This window comes from Poecilia formosa, unplaced genomic scaffold (assembly GCF_000485575.1).
Source record: "Poecilia formosa unplaced genomic scaffold, Poecilia_formosa-5.1.2 Scaffold350, whole genome shotgun sequence".
Lineage (NCBI taxonomy): Eukaryota > Metazoa > Chordata > Actinopteri > Cyprinodontiformes > Poeciliidae > Poecilia > Poecilia formosa.
The window spans coordinates 23452-46179 of NW_006800289.1; the positions used below are offsets into that span (position 1 = coordinate 23452).

The 22728-nt window shown below is 39.2% G+C and overlaps 4 protein-coding genes and 1 non-coding gene across 5 annotated transcripts in view; 4 read left to right on the top strand and 1 right to left on the bottom strand.

Moving 5' to 3' along the window:
• LOC103153457 (leptin receptor-like) overlaps positions 1–2324 on the top strand; it is a 2742-nt gene extending 418 nt beyond the window's left edge. Inside the window, exons 2-7 of the mRNA XM_016661917.1 lie at positions 329–469; positions 1163–1293; positions 1421–1604; positions 1684–1780; positions 1905–1971; positions 2298–2324. Coding sequence (XP_016517403.1) covers positions 329–469; positions 1163–1293; positions 1421–1604; positions 1684–1780; positions 1905–1971; positions 2298–2324 — 647 coding nt within the window. The remainder of the gene's footprint in view (positions 1–328; positions 470–1162; positions 1294–1420; positions 1605–1683; positions 1781–1904; positions 1972–2297) is intronic.
• Positions 2325–4529: 2205 nt separating this feature from the next.
• Positions 4530–9296, bottom strand: LOC103153412 (galectin-1-like). Its single transcript, XM_007574326.2, has 5 exons — positions 9207–9296; positions 6910–6983; positions 5618–5697; positions 5280–5451; positions 4530–5052 (listed from the first exon to the last, which is right to left on the bottom strand). The coding sequence occupies exons 2-5, from the start codon at positions 6916–6918 to the stop codon at positions 4891–4893; spliced, it is 423 nt and encodes a 140-aa protein (XP_007574388.1). The 5' UTR covers positions 6919–6983; positions 9207–9296; the 3' UTR covers positions 4530–4890.
• pick1 (protein interacting with prkca 1) lies at positions 7438–14992 on the top strand. The gene is made up of 13 exons (XM_007574324.2): positions 7438–7722; positions 8196–8276; positions 8568–8679; positions 9236–9364; positions 10305–10371; positions 10454–10543; positions 10639–10692; positions 10866–10928; positions 12164–12297; positions 12482–12574; positions 12695–12745; positions 13290–13434; positions 13523–14992. Exons 2-13 carry the CDS (start codon positions 8236–8238, stop codon positions 13771–13773), a joined length of 1230 nt encoding a protein of 409 aa, XP_007574386.1. The 5' UTR covers positions 7438–7722; positions 8196–8235; the 3' UTR covers positions 13774–14992.
• Positions 14993–15446: 454 nt separating this feature from the next.
• trnar-ccu (transfer RNA arginine (anticodon CCU)) lies at positions 15447–15519 on the top strand. Its single transcript has one exon. It is a non-coding gene; the product is annotated as a tRNA-Arg (tRNA).
• Positions 15520–15675: 156 nt separating this feature from the next.
• On the top strand, positions 15676–22228 carry plbd1a (phospholipase B domain containing 1a). The gene is made up of 11 exons (XM_007574328.2): positions 15676–15892; positions 16295–16517; positions 17321–17404; positions 17785–17926; positions 19042–19182; positions 20080–20224; positions 20310–20510; positions 20583–20723; positions 20814–20999; positions 21333–21439; positions 21521–22228. Exons 1-11 carry the CDS (start codon positions 15823–15825, stop codon positions 21695–21697), a joined length of 1617 nt encoding a protein of 538 aa, XP_007574390.1. The 5' UTR covers positions 15676–15822; the 3' UTR covers positions 21698–22228.
• Positions 22229–22728: the final 500 nt, after the last annotated feature.

Here is a 22728-nt window from a genome sequence, read left to right on the forward strand (position 1 = left end):
GGAGGATCATCTACCACCAACTTGTCTTTCATCGGTACCAAGTAAGGTACATTTCAGTCTCTAATCAAAGTTAATGCAAACGACACTGCTTGTAGATATTGCTTAAAAGCACTCTACGGTGAGAGAGTGTTAGTGTGTGTGTTAATCCATCAGTCAGGGCGAGGGACTGAAATTAGTGGGTCAGATGGAAGTTGGTTTAGCCACTAAGACATTTACAGATTTCTCCAGGTTAATGCCAGGTCTAAACAAAACCCTTTAAACACACAGGCATGCACAACTATACTGTACAGCTGTAACAGGGAACTGTTACTGTAACAGTTCCTCACAGGGAACTGTGAGGTTCCCTCTTTGGACTGTGTTCTGGATGGAGTGAGGTACAGCTGCCCTCTCACCGATGTGGACCCTGAACGTCTGCACCTGAAGCTCCAGCCAGCACACAACGCCAAGACTTTTCAATCGCACAAACACAGTGAGTACAGAGAATACAGAGGAGGTGAGAAGTGGCAGCGGTGGCAGAAGTCCCTCTGTGCCTATCTGAGCATATCAGGCTAAATTAAAAACACACAAGGGGATGATAAGACCACAGGAAGCAGTGCAGACAAACAGCGGTTAACCAGGTCTGTGACGTGGCTGTACAGCTCCCCCTACTGTTTGATTTGTGCCATTACCTCTAAATCAGTACATAGGACTCTGATCAGCTGGATAATTTGGGATTTAGTCGCTTGTAGGTCACTATAATGTTAAATACCGACCCCTACTGGACATTTTTAGACATTACATTCATGTTTTTTTTCTTTTGAAAATATACCTGTATTATATTATCTATGATGCACATAAAAATAAATGGAGGAAAAAAATGGTTGCAGCAAACATAAAACATACAACCTTGCAGCCAGTCATGTGTTCTACAAATATATTTACGCCCCTTTTTCACGATTTGTCAGGATTAAGAGAGGAAAAGTTGCTGATTTCCAAATGTGAAAAACGGCGAAACTTTTGCTTACGCTCAATAATTACAAATTAACTTTTGCAAAACACTGTGTACGACGTAAATGGTGGGGTTATGCAGAGTATATTTTCAAAAGAGCAACAAAAATGGGATCTGTTAAACCCTACGTTTTGACTCAAGCTACAGTTATTTTATCTTATATTTTTTCAACAGTTCGTCCCAATTCGCCAGTGCAGGTGAAAGTGAGTGAGAATAATGGTGACTGGGTTGTGGAGTGGTCTCCACCAGCTGAGGCAGCTACAAAGCTGTTGTACCAGGTCCGGTATCACCAGGCCTCAGATCAGGTGAGAGGATTTTACGTCTCTGTTTTTATCTCCCTGCTTTCCACTGTAGCTGCTAATCACCACAGCAGCTCTGGAAAACGGGCCTGAATATTCATAGGTTGTGTGTTTTGTCTATTTCTGCCGCCAGGGATCCTCCGTGCAGCTGGACATTCCCGAGGGGTCCACATGGGTGAACATCCTGGGAACGTCCCTCGTGCCGCTCCAGGACTACGAGGTGGAAGTGAGGTCACTGGTTGCCCCTGGAGCAGGTTCCAAATACGGAGGAATCCCCTCAGAATGGTCTGAACCTGCAAACTGGACCTCGAATAAAGGTGCTTACAGTATTAGTGTGCGTAGTGTTGATGTTATGAACAGGACAACCTGTTTAATCTGGTTTCTGCTCCTCGACAGCCGCCTGGTCCGTCTCCAAACTTATTTATTTCTTCTGTGGCGTGATTGCAGTCGTGCTCTTTCTGACTCTGTACCACACCGTTCCAGTTTGCCGGAAGTAAGCGCTGCTTTACGTTGACTGCAACGTGTAAAATGCGGTTAAAACAAAAGTCAGAATTGCTGATTTTATGTTTAAATGGTTTGTTTTAAATTAACGCCCATTTATGTTTTTCACCATTAAGGGAAGTTGTGATGTGGGTGGACTCGGTTCCCTCTCCAGGCAAAAGCAAGATCCTGTCTGAGATCAAGGTGAGACTGGATTNCCTTCGGCTTTCTTAAGCTGCTATAGCCTTTAGCTAGCAAATAGGGATATTGCTAGATAAACAGTAACTTTTTACACTCCTGCTAGCAATAAAACACATTAGGCTTTAAAGCTAGCCTACGAGAACTTCAAAAATTTACTTTAAAAAGTACTTACTGTTCACTTGTTTTGCTTTGCAGCTGTTTAACGCAGGACAAATGTCAATGGAGGTCCAGCAAAAAGAAGTCCGCGAAACAAAATCATACAAAGCTGTGCCTCTCTTTCCGGTCTTGTGAGAAATTCTGTCCCCCTGTGTCGGGAGCGCGCATTGCAGCCAGAGAAGTGGATCCGGCAGATGTGACCATTTTCACAGCCCTTCTGATTGATTTCTCTGTAAAAACTACTCATATAATCAGTTTAATCGGCAGCTATCAAAATAAAAATACATACATAAATAAACGAGGTCTTGTGTGGATGTCTTTTTTCGCTGTTTTGTGTTATTTTAAACGCGAAGAGAATCAATCTTTTTTTCAGCTTTTGTCTCGTAAGCCTGCCAAATAAGTCAGTCAACAAACACAGGTTTCCAACACGTAGTGTGCATTTATAATTTTTCATTTCTGATAAAGGAGGAGGGAAGCTGGCCGATAGCAGGGCACAAAAATAAAGACTTCCTGAAAAGATCAGAGTGTAAACTTTTTGGTCAATCCCGTTCTAATGTAAAATATGACAGATTACTGGATTAAGGTAGTATGATATCACACATAATAATTTTTGAGAATTTGGAAACATTTGCTTTTTATTTCTCAAATTTATGGGGGGAGAAGAGGAGAGAATGGATATTTCAGCTGCCTGATATAATCTGTTCCCCCTCTATAAAATGAAAACAAATTAATTTACCTGCAAGTTTTCATTCCTCTCATCATCAACAATGAATCCTGCAAGTTTGAAAACATTAGCTCTTTATTTGCCAAAGTTAGGATGGGGGAACAAAATATTTTAACCGCCTGATATAATCTGTTTCCCCTACATAAAATGGAAACAAATGAATTTAACTGCAAGTCTTTAACTGTGTTTAATCCCCTCATTATCAACAATAAATCCTGCAAGTTTGAAATCATTTGCTCTTTATTTGTCAAAGTTAGGATGGGGAAACAAAATATTTTAGCCACCTGAAATAATCTGTTCCCCTACATAAAATGGAAACAAATTAATTTACCTGCAAATCTTTTACTGTGTTTTCAAAATATTTGCACTTCATTGTGTGATTGAAACTATCTTTCCATAGCTACCTTATATTAAACTACGTCAAACATAGTTTTCAAAATGTAATTTATTAAACATTGTTCAACATGCATAAATTACTAGCACACCACAGCAAACTCTGGAACTTAGGGCAAACAGGCAATGATAGATCTATGGTCTGTCTGTCTGTCTATCTATCTATGTATCTATCTATCTATAAAAAGCAAATGTTATAAAAATCACAGGATTCATTGTTGATGAAGAGATCAATTTACACAGTAAGAGACTTGCAGGTAAATTAATTTGTTTCCATTTTATAGAGGGGGAACAGATTATATCAGGCAGCTGAAATATCCATTCTCTCCTCCCCCCATAAATTTGGGAAATAAAAAGCAAATGTTTCCAAATTCTCAAAAATTATTATGTGTGATATCATACTACCTTAATCCAGTAATCTGTCATATTTTACATTAGAACGGGATGGACCAAAAAGTTTACACACTGATCTTTTCAGGAAGTCTTTATTTTTGTGCCCTGCTATCGGCCAGCTTCCCTCCTCCTTTATCAGAAATGAAAAATTATAAATGCACACTACGTGTTGGGAACCTGTGTTTGTTGACTGACTTTTATTTGGCAGGCTTACGAGACAAAAGCTGAAAAAAGCTTTACCGCAGTGCTGGCTAAACTAATCGGCTAGTCACAACTCTCATAAAATATAGTGATAAAACCGCACTTGAGAATACAAAACTGTTTGGCCCGAATAATTGATGCAAAGTACAACTCGGGTTTTATACTGTCTGTGTGGTTTTTCACTGGGTACTAACCTGAAATACAGGTAAGTAGAGATGAGAGGACCACGGAATGGCGTAGCTTCTGGAATCTCGGTGGTTATGAAGAAGACACAGAAAACAGCTGCGCCATGTCGCCCCCTGCTGTTTGGGTTACGCCACACTATTCTTGCAATGCATTAGGATGTGAATATTCAGTTTTTAATTGAGTCAATGAAATGAATTAACTTTTAAAAAATAGTTTAATTTATTGACGTGTTCTTGTAGAACACCGAGAAAAAACAGGACTCACTAGATCAATAGAAAGGCGTGCCCCAGCAGTACTGATTTTATTTTGCAGTGGCAGAACAGATCATAATTACATGACTTATATTGGCCTATACAACTATTTTGTTTAGTTGACAAAATAACATCAGTACATCTACAAGACGTATCAGGAACTCATTTTTTCACAGGCCCCCAAAGCTGTTCATTTAACAATGCCTTAATCAGGCCCTGAGCCGATAGCTGGATGCCTGATCAGAACATCCTCACTTTACAGTTATTCCTTCTTCTTTAATCAACCAAACCACCCATTAAACAGACAGTATTCACACAGTAAAATGCAATTCTAGTTTGTTTTAAATCACAAATAACTCTGACATAGCTGACACATCTTTGATTCTTCTTTGTATCCTTGATATGCTTTGGGAGAGAGAAGTCAAAACCCACTGATAGACTGTCTGAGTTTGATTTACAGGTTGTAGAAAACAATTCCCAATTTTATGTTTATATCCTAACTTTTTAGTCATCTCAAAACAAAATGTATTAAATCTGAACATAATACACAACAGGGCACTTCAAAATTCATGTGCTATACTTTGTACAGTAAAGACACTGGTTTCAATCATTTTTAATTTAAGTCATCGCGGATTTGTAGATCTTGAAGCTCTTGAGTTTGAAATCCCCTGACACGTGGACGTAGTTGATTTCATCCATGTTTGTACGGTTAGGAAAGTTGAGTTTCTGCCCGTCAGGGAGCTCCACCTCAAACCCGTCACCAGAAAGCTTCAAAAAAATCTAAAACAAAACGCATGTTTGTTATTTTTCAACAAGCAGTCAGTCATAGGTGAAGTGATGTATAGGTCTAAATACCACATAAACTCAAAAAAAAGAAAGTAAATATGTGTGTGACTATGATGATTACCATTTTATATTAAAAAATATTAACTTTCAATCTGTTGGTTGAAGGTTAGACAAATAAAAACACCTTGAAAGCATTTTGTCCTGGATCCAGACCTCCTCACCTTGACATCACTGCCCCTCTGCAGAGGGTTGTGCATTTCCCTCTCTTCACTTCCCCAGCAACCTGCAGTCTTTGAGTTGTACACTAGGACCGCTCCGTCTGCGTCGTCCTGGAAACGAGGGTTAAAGTGCAACGCCAGGTCTTCCGAGTTCACACCGAGGTCGATCCGGAACCTGTTTGGATTGTGAATCCGATTTTATAGTTTTTTTTCTGCACTCATTCCATTTATCAATAAATGTAGGGAAAAAAATTTAACGTTGTTTTTGCGTCATCTGTGCTTTTCATTCAGGATTACGCCAAAATCCAGGATTAAATACAAATATGATCTGCTTGTCTTACTTCTCAGCATCGTGCAAAATTTCCCCCTTTAGTTTTATCTTGTCTCCAGGTCTTAAGGTCACATTCTTCAGTTCCAGTTGCTGAGGAAAAGAGTTTTGAGTTCAAACCACATCACCAAATCAGAACCTTATGTAGATTCATTTAAAAACAAAAGTTTATTTCTGTTAATTCTGATCATCATGACTTACGGCTAATAAAAACCAAACATTTGATTTCTCAGAAATACATAAGACCAATAAAAAAGGAATTTTATCAAGTCCAAAGTCAATGCAGCCTTCTACCAGGATATTTTCTGGCACTTCTTTCTTATATAAGCTGTATGGAAATGCTGATTTCATTTTCTAGCTAGACTTGGAACCTGCATGCTGCCAAAGCTAACAGTATTAATGACCATAATGTCACTGATTGATTAAGAAGCACACTAGTCTGACTTAAACCCCCTAAATTGTGCATGTATTTTTGTCGAGAAGAAGCTCAGAGACACCAAAGCTAACAATAGTTGTTTTTCCATTGACCATATAATTGCACAAATTGAAATTACAAAAAAAAAAAATGCTTAATGGAGGCACAGCAATTAGGGAGAAAAAAACCCATGTTTTTTGCTCAAACGTTTTTACGCTTTTATGTTTCGAAATTAGCATGTTTTGCAAAACTGCAAACACTTTTCTCAGCATTACCCAAGTCAAGTGATCAACAAACGGATGTTACTACTGGTGGAAAAAACGAAGAAGACGACAGGAAGTGGTAGCAGGAGGACGGCGCGTCATGTTTTTTAATTACTGATTGTGTCAACAAATTTATTCACTTTCAATTTTAATTGCATTTCTCATTTAGTTAAAAAAAACACTGTGATCGTGATTTTTTTTTTTTACATTAGTGGAATATTGACAAAGTTTTGCATACATTTTCAGTGGGAACGCAGCTAGTGCAGATGATTTTCAGGTTTCTTTTGAAGGAAACCTGAATTTCCTCAACACCTGTTCAACCCCCACATTTCACTGCACTGATACATACAAAAAATGTTTAGGCAGGATACTGAATACATATAATGCACAGTTAATAGACAAAAAAAGTCTGTATAACCAAATAATTGTTATTGGTCATAAGCAGCCTTCTTTTTTTTAATTAGTAAAATTATTTTTTTATATGATATTCCATATTACTAATTGTGCACAAGCACTCACTTATTTGTTAAATGTCCTTGTATTTAAAAAAAAATCAAAAACAATTTGTTCCTCATACAATGACGCAAGTAATTTGATGAAATGCAGAAGAAGGACAATTAGCCTTACCATCATCATTTTGGATCCTACTAAGAGTTATGATAATCCAAGAAACGATCTTTATACACAATGTGTCTCACTTCCTGTGTGATGGAGGGAGAATAAGAGGTTTGAATGTAATTATTGTATATGTATGACACAACAGAGTCGCACAAAGCAGAAAACATGAACAATATAACACTTAGCACACTCAATATTTGTAAAGAAGCTACCTGTGTTGAAACTGTCTGAAAATGGAATAAAATTAATATTAATCTTTTTGCTTTAATATAATTACAATAATCATATGTCTTTATATTTTTACATGTAAATATTAATACACTAAAGATATCAAATACCTAAGAAAAATTCGTTTCTAAACGTTTTAGCTACGTTTTACAGCTAACATTACTGAATATTACTGGCATTTATTCTACTCAGGCTATATTGAACATTTTGTGCTTTATTTTTTCAGTTATCATCTTTTAAGCAATTGTTTGTTTTTACATGACTCTGGTTTTAGTATTCTACAGAAACATTCGGTTTCTCTTTATTATTTACTGAGCTCTATTTCGTCATTTTCAGTAAAGCAACATTCACATTGAACTTCTCTGGAAAACTGAGGTTTTTATTTGTGGCCACTAGAGGGCGAGCTTTTCCTGACAACAGCTTCCGCTACGTCGATGGAAGTGACATAATTAAGTAAACAGGAGCTGTCACTACATTTGTGTTGGTGTTAATGGAAATATAATTGCCAGTAAAAGGCACATTTCGAAAGAATATTCGGGATAGAGGCGTATTTGGTGACACCTGCATGAGGAAGCTGCTGAAAACCCGCTGAAGGTATTTTTTAAAGAATGTCTAAAAGCTGATAGCATCTCTAATGCACCTGCCTGAAGCTAAACCAGCTAGCAGCTAATGAAGCAGCATTAGCATGCAATTTTACCTTAACTTCCGTCATTACAGTTAAATATTTATCTTGTGTTTTTACTTGCATGGTTTTTAAAGTCTTTGGTTTTAACTATTGAACCTAGATGGGTTAGATTTTCTAATGTAGCATGAACTGTGACTCACCATCTGTTACTGCAGCCCGGATCATGTCGCTGCTTTTATAGCATCAGTGCCAACGCCGACCCTGTTTATTCTGCCTTTTTTGTCTTTTCTTTTTACTGTAATTAGTACTGCAGCTCACCTAAAGTAGAGTCTTTCCTGGCAGCTTAAAAGTTGTCTGGTGCTTACATTTGTTTTCATCATAAATCTTCTTGGACACAGATCACTGATAAAGTTGTTGTTTTTTCATTTCTTTCATTTTACAGGAACTTTCTTTCTTGGGAAAGTTGTGATTCTTGTCCTGCGATGTTCACAGACATGGACTATGAGCTGGAGGAGGACAAACTGTGAGTCAAATGTATTTTGATGTTTTTAATCTTAGTCTTCTGAAAGTATTTATACCTCTTGGACGTTTTCTGTATGTTATCTCATTGGAAGTGCACACTTCAGTGTATTTTGTTTAAAATTTAAAGGAGCAGGTCTGAGCTCAGAAGAAGTAGGAGATCCATGTTGGCCATTAAAAGCTGGTTCATCTTTAAAATATTAACTAATACGATGAATTCATTTCATCCATTATATTTGATACCAAGTATCCACGAAACAGCTAAACCAAATGTGTCACTTATTGATCTGTACAGAGGGATACCGACGGTTCCCGGCACTGTGACGCTGAAGAAAGATGCTAACAATCTCATCGGCATCAGCATCGGTGGTGGAGCTCAGTACTGCCCCTGTCTCTATATTGTCCAGGTAGGAACATGAGAGCTGGTAACTATAACGCCTAGATATGACGTCATGTTTACCTCATGGTTCGTCTTTTACTAAACAAACATTGAGAAAAGAAATTAATTTATATTTCTTTTCTTGTCTCAACTTAATGATTCCAATTATTTAATAATTTGTGATATAAGGAAAATAATTATCTGAGTAGATATAAAATAGTTCAAGGGCATTTTACACCATTTCAATCGGATCTGGATAAAAAATTAAATGTGATTAATCACAGTGAATAAGGAGTGGCTACTTATTTTCCCCATAGGCTCAGGTGAGTTTGGATCATTTTATTCCCCCACTTAGCAAAAATATAATTTAAAAGCTGCATTTTGAATTTTCTCTGGTTGTATTAGTCTGAAATAAAAATGTGTTTGAGCTTGATTGTAATCAAAAAAGAAAAAAGAAACTAAACATAACTGTAAAGCCTTTTTCACGGCTCTCCATCTTATTTTTCATTCACTGCAGTTGAAACTGGGCCAGTAAAAGCTGATTTGACGTTTTACCTTTTCAAGCGGTTGCTTTTGTCTCCCAGGTGTTTGACAACACTCCCGCAGCTCTGGACGGGACGCTGGCAGCGGGCGACGAGATCACCGGAGTGAACGGGAAAACGGTGAAAGGGAAAACGAAGGTGGAGGTGGCCAAGATGATTCAAGCTGTCCAGGTCAGCAGGTTCTGGGAACAGAAAGACGGCTTGGTGTTAATCACAGCGTTATGTGAACAAACATATTAGTGTTGGTTTCATGTACCACAGTTATGACTTCTTAAAACTGTGTGTGTTAAAAACTTTCTTGTGCTGTGAAAGGAGACAGTGAGTGAGCCATCAGTAACTGGTAGAAAGAAATTTGCAATCGCATACAAAGAAAAACAACACTACTGAGAACAAGATGTGTAAAATCCTTACTCTGTGCGAAGAGTTAATGCGTCCTGCAAACGGAGAAAGTTTGAGAAAACTGTTACGCAAAGTAAAGTTGTAATAAAAACCAAAGAAGGTGCAACACAGACGACTGATAGGATCTTTTATCTGAGCAATTTACCCTTTCAATGTGAAAAAGTGTTAGAAATAATAAAAATTTCCATCTTAATTGATCACTTAGATTTAAAATGTCCAAAGATTTAAAGTTATAACTAAACTAAATAAACGTCACTCAGGTTCAATCTCTTTTATCTTTAACTCGTTGTGATCAAAGCAGTAGAAAATAACTCACTGTTTTTGCCCAGAGCCCAGCTTTGGATGGAGCAGAAGAGGAGTTTAACTCGCTGGTCAAGCTTTTTGGAAGAGTTGAGGATAATAGAAATCATGTGGCAGAACGTCAGCATCGCCGTGCGGTCATGTTGTTTTTGACTTCTTTTGTTTCACACAGAAACATTCCCTGACTTCCTGCGCTCTGGGATAAAGACGGGCTGCAGTGTGGGAATTAAAGGATTAGCCTGTGCTGGCGTTTGCTTTTCAGGGCCCATGATGCACTTTGACGTCACCATTTCCTCCAAACTCTCCATTCTGCCTCTAATGCTGAAACAAATTGTCTTCCATTTTCTATAAATGAAAGATTCTCAGTTGTTTTTAGCACAAACTGAACGTTTAAATGTGTTTGTGTTCACAGGGAGAGGCTGTGATCCACTACAACAAACTGCAGGCTGACCCAAAGCAGGGGAAATCCTTAGATATCGGTCTGTGCTTCGCTCATTTCACAATCTGAACTTGCTGCTGGTGTGAATGCATCTCTTTGAATCTTAATTTATGACGCTTCAGTGTTGAAAAAAGTCAAACATCGCCTGGTGGAGAACATGAGCTCAGGAACCGCGGATGCTCTTGGACTCAGCAGAGCTATTCTATGCAACGGTGAGATTCATTCACATTTATATTATTCTAATAAATTGTTACTGCTGCCTGATTTCTGCGGACGGATCATGTTACAAACATGTTTGTCTTTGTAGACGGTCTGGTGAAACGACTGGAAGAGCTGGAGAAAACGGCCGAGCTTTACAAAGGTAAAAACACCAAAACTAACGGGAGTGAAAAGAACTAGTTAGCTGGTTTAGTCTCCTGGTAAATACACATAAGTATACCTTCCTTTAATCAAATTCGAACATAATAAAATCTAAAGAGTGATATTGAGTGTTTGTTCAGGTCAGGATCTCATTGTCTTGCTTTGTGCTTTCAGGACTGATGGAGCACACGAAGAGGCTGCTCAGAGCTTTCTTTGAACTGTCTCAAACTCACAGAGGTCTGTCGCTTCAGAAATAGTTTGTTGGTGTCACAAAAGCTACATTTTTGTTTGTCCTCACTTTGCGTAGCAAAAAAAAAAAAAAAAGCCTGATCATGTCAGTTTTATAAAGCTAAGTACATGGATCGGTGTGCCGTCCTCACAACATGTGACCATACGTAACCAGAGAGCTTTCAGTATCACACCGTAGAGTTAGTTGTAAGATTGATACTTTAGTTTCATGTTTCCGCTTGAAATTTTGCTTTATTTTTGTATTTTAGTTTCTCAACATTTGCACAAATCATGTTTATGTTAAGATGTTTTGTAGATGCCGTCAAACTTTGTCCAAATTCTGTTTTTAAGTTTGAACAAAATAATTCAAGGGGGGGGAAAAAAACACAAAAACTCGATGGCCAGAAGTTTGATTATGTACTAAACTTGAATAAAATGTATCTGTGGCGACGACACGATCCCTGCATCTACTTGGTATCAGATCAACGCCAAAATATACAGTATTGTACACTTCTAGTCTCCACACAAGGTTTGCTTTTTTTTTCTGAAATCTTTTGTAGATTTTTTTTTTTTTTTGTAACTGAAATACAACAGTAATTAAAATAGATGAAGAGCTAATCCACTCATCTTAATGCTGCTTCCATTGCTTTACATTTTATGAACCTAAAGAAATGCCTAAAAACACACAAATACTCACAAAGCTTTCCTAAGGCACAAAGCACGTGAACCACATCCAGAGTGTTGTTTACTTTTTCCTAAACTGCCTAAATTCTTGTTGACAAGGTTACTGGAGAGAAATGCATCAAAGATAGTTTGCTGCTAAGAGCGCACGCTCGGCCATGTTTCTGGAGATATAATATCGTTTGTAACACAGATGTCACAGCCTGATCAAAACCAAACCATTTCAGCCAATGTTGGCATGAATTTAGTTATGTAGCTAACTGTGAACTTATTTGCCAACTTTATTAATGTAAACAACTTAGCATCATATCAGAGGCACCTTCATTGGTTGAGTGTTAATACTATTATTAGCTGGCTTTAATGCAGAAGAAGAAGAACCGCATTGATGCACATGTTCTTACTATTGCATCATTTTATTCAAAATTTTTACAAAGTAAGCAAAAAATGTTAGTGTCTGTATGTTATTTACTTATATACATATCTTTGTATTAGAAAAGCTTCACATCTATCAACTTTATCTGACATGTTGTTGTTGTTGTTGTTGTTGTCATTTACCTCCTCAGGGTTTGGAGACGTGTTTTCCATCATCGGTGTCAGAGAGCCGCAGGCTGCAGCCAGCGAGGCTTTCGTCAAGTTCGCTGACGCTCACAGAAACATCGAGAAATATGGAATCGAGCTGCTGAAGACCATCAAGCCTGTAAGTGCACAACGCATGCTTTGAGTATAATTTGCAGCACCGAAGACACAAAAACCTAATTATTTTGATTTTTATTCCTTTATTAAGTTCATTTAAGCATTCATTGTAACCGATCTTCCTCTTTGTATTTATTTGTCCTGCTTCTATTGCAGCATTAAGTCAACTTGTTGTTGTTTACTTTCAGATGCTCCATGACCTGAACACGTACCTGCACAAGGCCATTCCAGACACCAAGCTCACCATCCGCAAGTATCTGGACGTAAAGTTTGAATATCTGGTGAGGAAACGGCTCCGGGTTTTTCTGCACAACTCGTCATCATCAACATCATCATCATCATCATCATCAGTTCCAGTTGGATGAATTCACTGTATTAAATAAACGTCTGATTTTTTTCAGTCATACTGCCTGAAGGTGAAGGAAATGGATGATGAAGAATACAGCAGCATTGTGAGTATTTGTGGGTTTTTTTTACTTTTTACAGTCATGTTGGTTGTTAGTTTATTGTTCACATTACCTGCTGAACTTTGTATTTGAAAATGAAACTAAGAAATGGCTTTGACTTTATGATGCATGTTTCCAGTGTAAACAGAAATCCTGTTTTCTACCTTTGCACTGTATTATACAGGCTTCCTCTGGTCTTTATCACACATTTATGTTTCAGGCATGGTCAAAGTCCAGACCCAAATCAGATTGAGTTGCAGTGGCAAGACCTTAAACAGTCACCGATGCTTAGAAACGGCAAAGCAAAGACAAGTGAGGCCAGGATTCACTGAACCGACAGTGACTACAAACACTTAATGGGAGTTATTTTCTGTAAAAGTGCCGTAACTCCATTCGTTTCTACATGTCAAGCTGGTTTGGGTTTTGTCCCTAAACAAATTAGTGAATTATTTTTAAAAACTGTTGTGACAGTAAAGAACAGAACAAAACTGTAAGGGTTAAACACTTTTTCAAACTCTCTGTTTGATCTGTTTTTATTTTTATCCGACAGGCCATGGGAGAACCTCTGTATCGTGTGAGCACCGGGAACTACGAGTACCGTCTGGTGCTGCGGTGTCGGCAGGAAGCTCGGTCGCGCTTCGCCAAGATGAGGAAGGACGTTCTGGAGAAGATCGAGTTGCTGGATCAGAAACACGGTTTGTCCTTCCTCGCCCGTTTCCTGTTAGCCGATTATTGCTTCCCTAAGAAGAAAGACTCGGATTCGACTTTTCTCTCCGTTTTCAGTCCAGGACATCGTGTTCCAGCTGCAGCGCTTCGTCTCAGGCATGTCCCATTACTATGACGACTGCTACGCCGTCCTGAAGGAGGCGGACGTGTTCCCCATCGAAGTGGACCTGTCCCGCACCATGATCAACTACAGCAGCCAGTCGCTGTCCTACACGGACGAAGACGAGGAGGACGGGGGAGGAGGAGGGGAGGAGGGAGGAAGCACGCAGGCAGAGAACGGCACCGAGAAGCTGATTGATGATGAATGAGTGAATGAATGAACGTGTGTGTTTAACATGAGCACTATAACGTGATAAACACAGCAGCGAAAACATTTGATGCTGTTGAAACAAAGCTCAACATGACTTTGTGCTCATTTTACAGTTTTATTGTTTATTTAAACCCATTTTCTTGCTTTTTTTTATTATTCCTTTTCTCACTGACACAACTCCACCACAGTGGGTGATTTTATTTTAGCACTTAGCCGTGTTTACTACGTCAGAGTGGGATCTTGAAGCTGCAGGTGTGCCTTTTTTTACCGTCTCTCTTGGAGTCTAATGGGTTTCTGGTGTTTGTCAGTCTGTATGAAACTGAATGTTGTTGCTTTATTGTCTATATTACTTGCTGCACTCTGTACAACACCAACTTATTCAGCTACTTTCCATTTTTTGTCTTACCTGAAACTTAAGAATCCCATATTTTACGAAACATCAACGAAAGATGTTCCAGCTTCAAAATTTGTTACATTTGGTTTTGCAAACATTAAGCCAGGTTTACCTTGCATTAATTTGATTTTATTCTTTTCATATTCCATTCTATTGCAAATAACACTATGCTTTTACATCCCAGCCTTACACTAAAAACAAGAAGGGTGGCTGTCTTGTGTGCACATGCAACCCCACAGAGCTACTATGCTGTTGGCACTACATAAAAGAAAGTATAAACATGGACAGTCCAAATAACGCTGTGTATCAGGTCATTACCACTGTATTTATTGTGTTATTGTTTTGCTGAAATCATATTTAAAAGTTTGTAAAAAGTTATTCTTGGAAAGAAGAATTAAACTCTTGCTTGAATATGTTATATTACAAGTGACCACTGGGGGGCAGCAATGTACCAGATTTTACTTTACTACTGTAATAGATTCAGTTGAAGTTTTGTGCTGAAGTAAATAGTTTTATTTTTGTCTTGTTTACTTTTATGTAACGTAAGGAAGGACTTTTTAAATCTTTATGCACTTAATCACCAGTTGCTAAATATACTGATCTCAAAGTGAAGCTCGTAAGTTTGGTCCTTGAAATTATACACTATCCTCAAAATAAAGAAACTATTGAAGTCAAATGCATACAAACATGATGTACCTACTGCGAGAAGCTCATGTTTTATTAAGATGGTTAATTTAGCTTTTCAAATTCATTTTTGCTTTATTCCTGTTACTAAAGCAATGCCCGAAGATTTGTAAATATAAAATAAAACTATTTGAAATTCTTTGGTTTGTGATGTTTACTTTTAAGCCTTAGAATAATACTCTACATCATTTCTTAATCCATTCTTTACGATTTTTTTCACAGTAGACGAGCTTTTCACTCCATTTCGTATAAACGATCATGCAACAATTTGTATTCACGATTCTTTCGCACTTTTTCGATAACAGAAAATGTAATGCTATGTAACAGTGGTCCTAAGGTTCATTGTCCTGCATGTTTTTGATGAGTTCGGACTCCAGCACAGCTGATTCGCATCACCTCCTTTGTACTCCTGCAATTGCTTCAGATGCCGGTTCATTTAACTCAGGTGTGCAGCAACAGGGAAACACCTAAAACATGCAGGGCAGTGGGCCTTGAGGACCAGGGTTGGGGACCACTGCTAGAAAGTTTCCATATCTGTACATACTCCCGCTGCACATGTACTAATGATGGCCCTGTCAGATCGAAAGGTGTACGCCCCAGTGGCCTAATGGATAAGGCACTGGCCTCCTAAGCCAGGGATTGTGGGTTCGAGTCCCATCTGGGGTGGCCATATTTTTGATATCATTGTGGCTGATCTTATACCACATTTTAACAATTTTAGTGTCTTCTTTACCTTTTTAAAACCGAGACATCAATTTTACCCGGCTGTTTGTTCATTATTGATTTTTTTTTTGCCTTCGCCTGGGCTCCCAGCCAATCAGGAAGCGCTCCGCTCCCATGACTCACGAACTACCCAGGACTTTCCCTCCGTCACAAAGCCTTAATTTCCTCGTTGCTTCTACTTCATTTAGTTCATTTGTTTTATTCATGCTGCTCCGGACTTAGCGTTTCGCTGCATTTTTTGCAAACATGCTGTTAACAATGAAGCTTTATATCTTTCTTTCAGTGCATGTGGTGACGACCTTCGCTGCTGCTGACAGTAAGTCGGACGACGGTGTGGATAATCACTGGTGGTTGTATAAGATCAACTGGCGTTGATTTTCTGGGATTTAACCTGCAGACCAGTGGTTGGTTGAAAGCCTGAAACCCTGTTTAAATACGTTTAACTGGACTCGCGTGCTGTGATTTGACGTATGTTGTTGTTCATTATAGTTTAGTTAATAAGACACTCAGTCACATGAATGCGTCTTAAAAGTTACACTTTCCTGGAGATCCGTAGTAAACTAGAGATCATAATTTTTTTGAATGAAATATAACAAAAACGGACTTTTTGCTACACTAAAAGCATAGTTTTAAAAGTGAAAGTACTCTTTGCATTCAAAGAAGCGCTTGAATGAACGTTCCCCATTAAACATGTTTGACTGTGTCGATCTCCGCCTAGAGATGACAGCCGTCACTGTGTACTGGGACCAAGAGCAAAAGCTTGTGGTGCTGAAGGAAGGAGTGATGGAGACGGACAGCGATGCGTACGGATACCTGAATGACACGCTGTCCAGCACAGGCTGGAGCGTTCTGGAGGTCCGGGCCGGATACGGGAAGAAAACCCAAACTGACGAGATGACCTTCTACCTGGCGGGCTACGTGGAGGGATTCCTCTCTGCCCAGTAAGGACGCATTACGCACAACATGGTTAATACTGTGTTTAAATTAAAAGGCATAGATTACAGCTTACTTATCTTTTGCACATTTTGTCACATTTCAGCCTCAAACTTTAAAGTATTTTACTCAATTTTTTTACAAATTTCAAATAGTTCATACACCGTAAACCCAAATTAATGATCATTACCGACACGTGATTGCCCTGGGATGTCCAAGTTTTACAAAAACCAAATAAATCAAGGTTTTAAAACGAATGTTTATGAGTAGTTGACTCAACCATTACTCATATCTATCAGTAATCGTTACACATTCTTATTGGAATCGCTTTTTTTAAGGAAAAAGAAAAAGTTGAAAAAGGAGGTTTAAGGGAACAAAAGTTGAATTGGTGGTCAAGAAGAAAGAAAAGAAAGGAAACCTAAAAAAAAATCAGAACATGTATTTATGAGTCCACCTCTTTTCTCATACCCAAAAATAAAACGCATAGTACAACTAATTAACTTTAAAATAACTTTATTAGGAAACAGAGACCACCTGTGTGTAATTCAAACTCAGCTGATCTTTATAAACATTCTGTCAAACACGGTGATGGCAGCATTATGCTGCAAGGCAGGGAAGTTGGTCAGAGTTTAAGAGGAAGACAGAAGGACCTGGATCGAATTCGCTCCAGTTCTACTTTTTGCTGGTGGTTCAGTGAAGGTTTTGGTTTTGCAAGCTGACAAAATGGAAAGTTCAAAGGTTATGAATCTGGAAGCAGACGTCAGACCTCCTCAGCTGCTGCTGGTTCTGACTCCCCTCTCTCTTTCCTTAGGCAGATGATGGACCACTACACCAACATGTACCCGCAGCTGATCACCGAGCCGAAGATCCTGGAGCCGGTGAAGACTTTCATGTCGTGAGTGTGTCCTGTGTTTCCCACCTCCCTGTAAGAAGCGAAAGCCGCAGAACCGTCCCCACGATCAGTACCCAGTCTGACATACGCTGTCATCATCTTTCATATCCTCTTCTCAGTTCATCTCGGGTCTCAGTCATATGATGTTTATAGTAGTTCATATCGACAGCTGCGCTGTAAACAAAGCAGGTCGATGAATCTGATTGCTTTAACTCTGGAATGTTGCTAACCTGTGTTTACAGATGGCTGACTGAGGTTCAGAGGGTCGTTTTCGTTTGTTCGTTTTTAGCATGCCACACACTCGTCTTGTTTGTGGAACATCTTACAGATTGTGTTGCAGGTGATAGTTGGTAATAAATAAACAGGAAGTGTCGCCCTGGTAGGAAGCAGGACTCGTGGGTCAGAGAGCAGGTGAAGCTGAACAAGAGCTCCGATCCTCTGTGGAGACACGCCGGATTCATCGTGGCCCAGCTAGACGGCCTGCAGGCCGGAGCCGCGGACTGGGCCAAGAAGCAGGGAAAGAAGGTCGAAGCTTATATGATTCACACCTCACCTCACAGACTCACACTATTAGTAAAACACATTTCTATGTTCATATTTAGAATGAGGAAGCTCTAGAGAGCTCTCTGTAGGGTCTGACATTTAAAGGAACAGCAGAATATTTTACCAGAGCTCATGTTGAGCTGAGGATTTACAGGGTTACTTTCTAATCTGCTCTGGAATTAAACTTTTTTTTTTATTTTGCTAGTAATTTACTCATCCTGCATGATGAATAAATGAGTAAACTAACTACAGAAGCTCATTTTTACAGTTTCAGTTTTACAACACAGCTTTAAAAAAATAAATTAAAGTGGGAAACTAAAGTTGTAATATCCTCCTGACTACCAGGAAAAAAAATATTGTCCAATCAACATTTTTTTAAATCCCACAGTCTTTGTAAGGTAATAAAAGGTTTTATGCACTTACTTTGTCTCTTCCCATAAAATGTATTACTGATGAACGCCATTTTTATGAATTAGAAAAAGGTACATACAAAAGACCCACCCCTTTACATGTGGCATCATTGAAAAGCCCTAAATGTCCTCTGCAGATACCAAAAGGAATTAATTCAGTAGAATGCAGGGGGTGGGAGATATTCAAGTTTGGAAATGTCCTCTACAGAGGACAAAAATGAACTACTGGTAGTCAGGAGGGTATTAAAAGGATGAAGTCGTATAAAATAAGATCAAAATAATATAAGAATATAATCATAACATGATGATTAAGTCTTAATAATATGAGACTGAAGTGAAAGTATTACGAGAATAAAGTTGTGTGAGAATAAATGCAAAATAATATGAGGATAAAGTTGTAATATTTTGAGAATAAAGTCATAATATTACTAGAATAAAGGTGTAGTACAGAAAGAATAAAGTAATTTGAATAAAGACATCTGTAAAACCAAAACCAAAGAAGAACTTTCGTGGTGCAGTTCTCATAATATTACAACTTTATTTTGGTAATATTTTAAATTTATTCTCTTCATTTTATTTTGTTTTTCTGATACTGTCGTCAGTCGGCAACAGAACATTTAGCTTGCGATCAGCGTTCTGTTTGTGTTCGTTCCCTGACCAGCTGCTAATCCGCCGTTCTTCCCACAGCCGCTGTCGCTGTTCGACATCCAGTTCCTAAACGCGGTGGGAGACCTGCTGGACCTGATCCCGGCCTTGGTGCCCGGCTCCAACTCTCTGCTCAGAGACTTCAAGCTTCCAGGGATGGGTCACTGCTCTGCACTCATCAAGGTCAGGCAGCTAACCCCATTCAGGCTGCGCAGGCCCTTTCTAGAGAAAGAATTGCAGTAGAATGTCACACTTCCTTAAAATATCTCCATAACACATCAGCCATGTGCCAGCTGACATACAGTCATGCTGAAGTAGGAAGTGCTGACATACATATTTCTGACTGAGATGCACCAATTGGTCAGATCGGTTATATTTGCAGCTGTTCCTTTCCACAAGTGTCATATTTTACCAAGAGATGCACAATGTACCTGATCAGAATCAATCGATATCATTATCGTCACCTTCCTGAAATTATTTTTTTGCAAAAGTTATTTTTGCAAAAACATAATCCCCTCCTTATTGCCAAAAGATGATTTGCATGACATAACAATCATAGCGCCACAACATGAATACTTCAGAAACATTCCCCTTTTGTGATACGGTTCTTTAGGACACGGGTCACTTAAAGAAGGATGATCTGCATCACTAAGCTAACCACATGTAACTGCATTTAATCATATTTTCAAATTTATTGATATTTATTCATATCCTCATTGAACAAACAGGGGAGAAAATCATAAAACTACCAAAACAAACAAAACGGAGAGTCGGGGGATTTTTTTGAACATCATTAATTGGAATTTATTGTGACGATAAATCTAAATTCTTATCATGCTAAGAAATTTATCACAATAAATGATAACCGATACGATAAATGCCCATCCCTACAGGATCCTGTGAAGACTATCCATGTTCAGTCAGATGTTTTTTTTTTAGAGTCTGACAGTATAGTCTTCATCATATTATGTTACTTAATAATCATATTACTGAAGTATGAGTTACAGAAACAAGTAAATCTGGAAATGTGTTTTCATATCGTAACCTTACTGTACCCTCTGACCTCCTGCTCCTCTATAGATGCTTCCAGGCTATGAGGACCTCCTGTTTGCCCATTCCAGCTGGTACACATACGCTGCCACCATGCGCATCTACAAGCACTGGGATTTCCACATCACCGAGCCGCACACAGCCACCGGGAAACTGTCCTTCAGCAGCTACCCGGGTAACTAAACGTCCCGGACAGTCTTCTCTGCTCGCCTCTCATCGTCTTCTGGACGACAAATCCATCCTTCGTTTTGCCTCTCCAGGTTTCCTGGTGTCTCTGGATGATTTCTACCTCCTGGGCAGCGGCTTGATGATGACCCAGACCACCAACAACGTCTTCAACTCCTCCCTGTTTGACCAAATCACTCCCAACAGCCTGCTGTCGTGGCAGAGGGTCCGGTTGTCTCACAGCTTGGCTCACTCGGGAGAGGAATGGGCCAAAATATTCTCCAAACACAACTCTGGTACAGAGTAATCTTATACACTCATTCTAATTTTTTCTCCAAGAATGTAAAGTTAAGACCACTCTTCTGCAGGCACCTACAACAACCAGTACATGGTGGTGGACAGGAGCAAGGTGAAGCTGGGCCAAAGCATTGATGATGGCGCTCTGACCGTGGTGGAGCAGATCCCCGGCCTGGTGGAGTTCTCCGACCAGACGCAAGCTCTGCGCAGTGGTAACGCATCGCCCGTTTCCATTTCTGACTCCGCTCGCCTTGCTGATCCGTAGAGAGCATCGTTCCCTCTCTCTCTCTCGCCACCTGCAGGTCACTGGCCGTCCTACAACATTCCCTTCCACCGGAACATCTACATCCTGAGCGGATATGGGGAGATGTGGTCGGAGTACGGAGAGGACTTCTCCTACGACCTCTGCCCCAGGGCCAAGATCTTCCGGCGCGACCAGGCCAACGTGAAGGACCTGGACTCTCTGAAACGCATCATGAGATACAACGGTGAGTTGCTCCATGTCGCTTTGTGGCATCAGAGACTCTCATTCACACCCCTGTTTAAATGCCAGGTTATTGTGACGCAGACCGCTGGAGCCATTAGCATGATTTGTCACATCACAGCTACAATGTGTTTTATTGGGATAAAACACGTTATGCACGACTTTACCAGGACAAAGTATTGCACAATTCTGAAATGGATAATTTTATGGATTATTGGTGTAAAAATCCCAATAAAATACATAGAAGTTTGTTGTTTTAATGTGACAAAGTGTGTAAAGGTTTCCTGCAAAGGTTCAGTTATCCATCCAAAAGTCCCAACATGTTGTTTTTTTTAAGACTACAAGAAAGATCCGTACTCTGAGAGCAACCCATGCAAAACCATCTGTTGCCGTAACGACCTGAGATTCGAGAGGCCCTCGCCAGGAGGTTGCTATGACACTAAGGTACGACCAAAACACGACCGTGTGCAGGATTAGTGTTTTTATTGCTTTGAGCTGCTGCTCACCGCTTCGCTTCCCGTCCAGGTGACTGATTTCTACATGGCGGATAACTTCGTGGCGGAGGCGGTGAATGGGCCGACGACGCAGGACGGCCTGCCTCCATTCGTCTGGGACAAGTTCAGCAGCATCAGCCACCAGGGCCTGCCGCAGTACTACAACTTCACGTTTGTCAGGATGCAGCCTGTTCTCTTTGAGCCATGAGCCATGTGTGTGTGCTTGCGCGAGTGTGTGTGTTGAGACACAAAGAAAGCCGTCTTCCCTGATGATTTTTGTGAGATGAATCTTCAGAACTCCAGGTACAATCTGTTGTTGATTTCTGACAAAAGAAAGGTTGCTAAACTTCCCAAAAAGCTTCTAAATCAGATTATTTCTCTCATTTTTTCACTCAGGTTGAATTGAATGATTCACTATTACAGGAGTGTGTTTCCTTTAGTGCCTTGAACACTGATAGCGACTTTATTGATTTAATAAAAGTGCCAAATCAATGCCCTGTTACTTGTTAAACACTTGAATCTCTTCATGCATGCAGAACACTATCTTCATAATCAATCAAACTGTGCAATAGGTGCTGATTCTCTCTGCTGACATGATTTATTCACTTTAAGTCTTGTGCTATGCCAAAAAAGCAACATCTCAGGTTTGTGTTTTTCTCCTAGCCTGTATGTTATGCTACAAAATGTGTATCGTTAGCATTTCATGGATCTTGCTTTATAATAAACTTTTTCATTTTTACCATGTTGTCTTGTTTTGATTTGTTTGAATGTCTACCATCCATCCGTCCTTGGTTTTACCTTTCTGTCCTTCCCGGGTCAGGTTGGGGGCTTGGTACTTGTATCCACGGCAACAAAGAGACACACACACCCCACACACTCATACCTGAAGCCAATTCTAGAGAAACGAATAAATCTTACAGTGTTTGCTAAAGTTTCATAAGTCTTAAATTGAAACAAACTGATTTGGATTTTTTTTTTTAATTTTGTACCTGATTTTGTTATTTTGTAATTATTTTCATTTTGATCTTTAAATCAAAATTTCCTCATAACTTTATATTTTGGTCCCACTGATGCAACTTTCAAATATTTGTTATTTTTATCAGTTATTTCTACTTTTTAGTTTTGCTTGAACAAAAATATGTTTGAGTAGCGCTATTGTTGAGTACAATGTTTGGGGTGTTAAGGTTTCACCAGGCCTGTTGCATTAAGCAATAAATCTATTAATCGCATTATAAATTA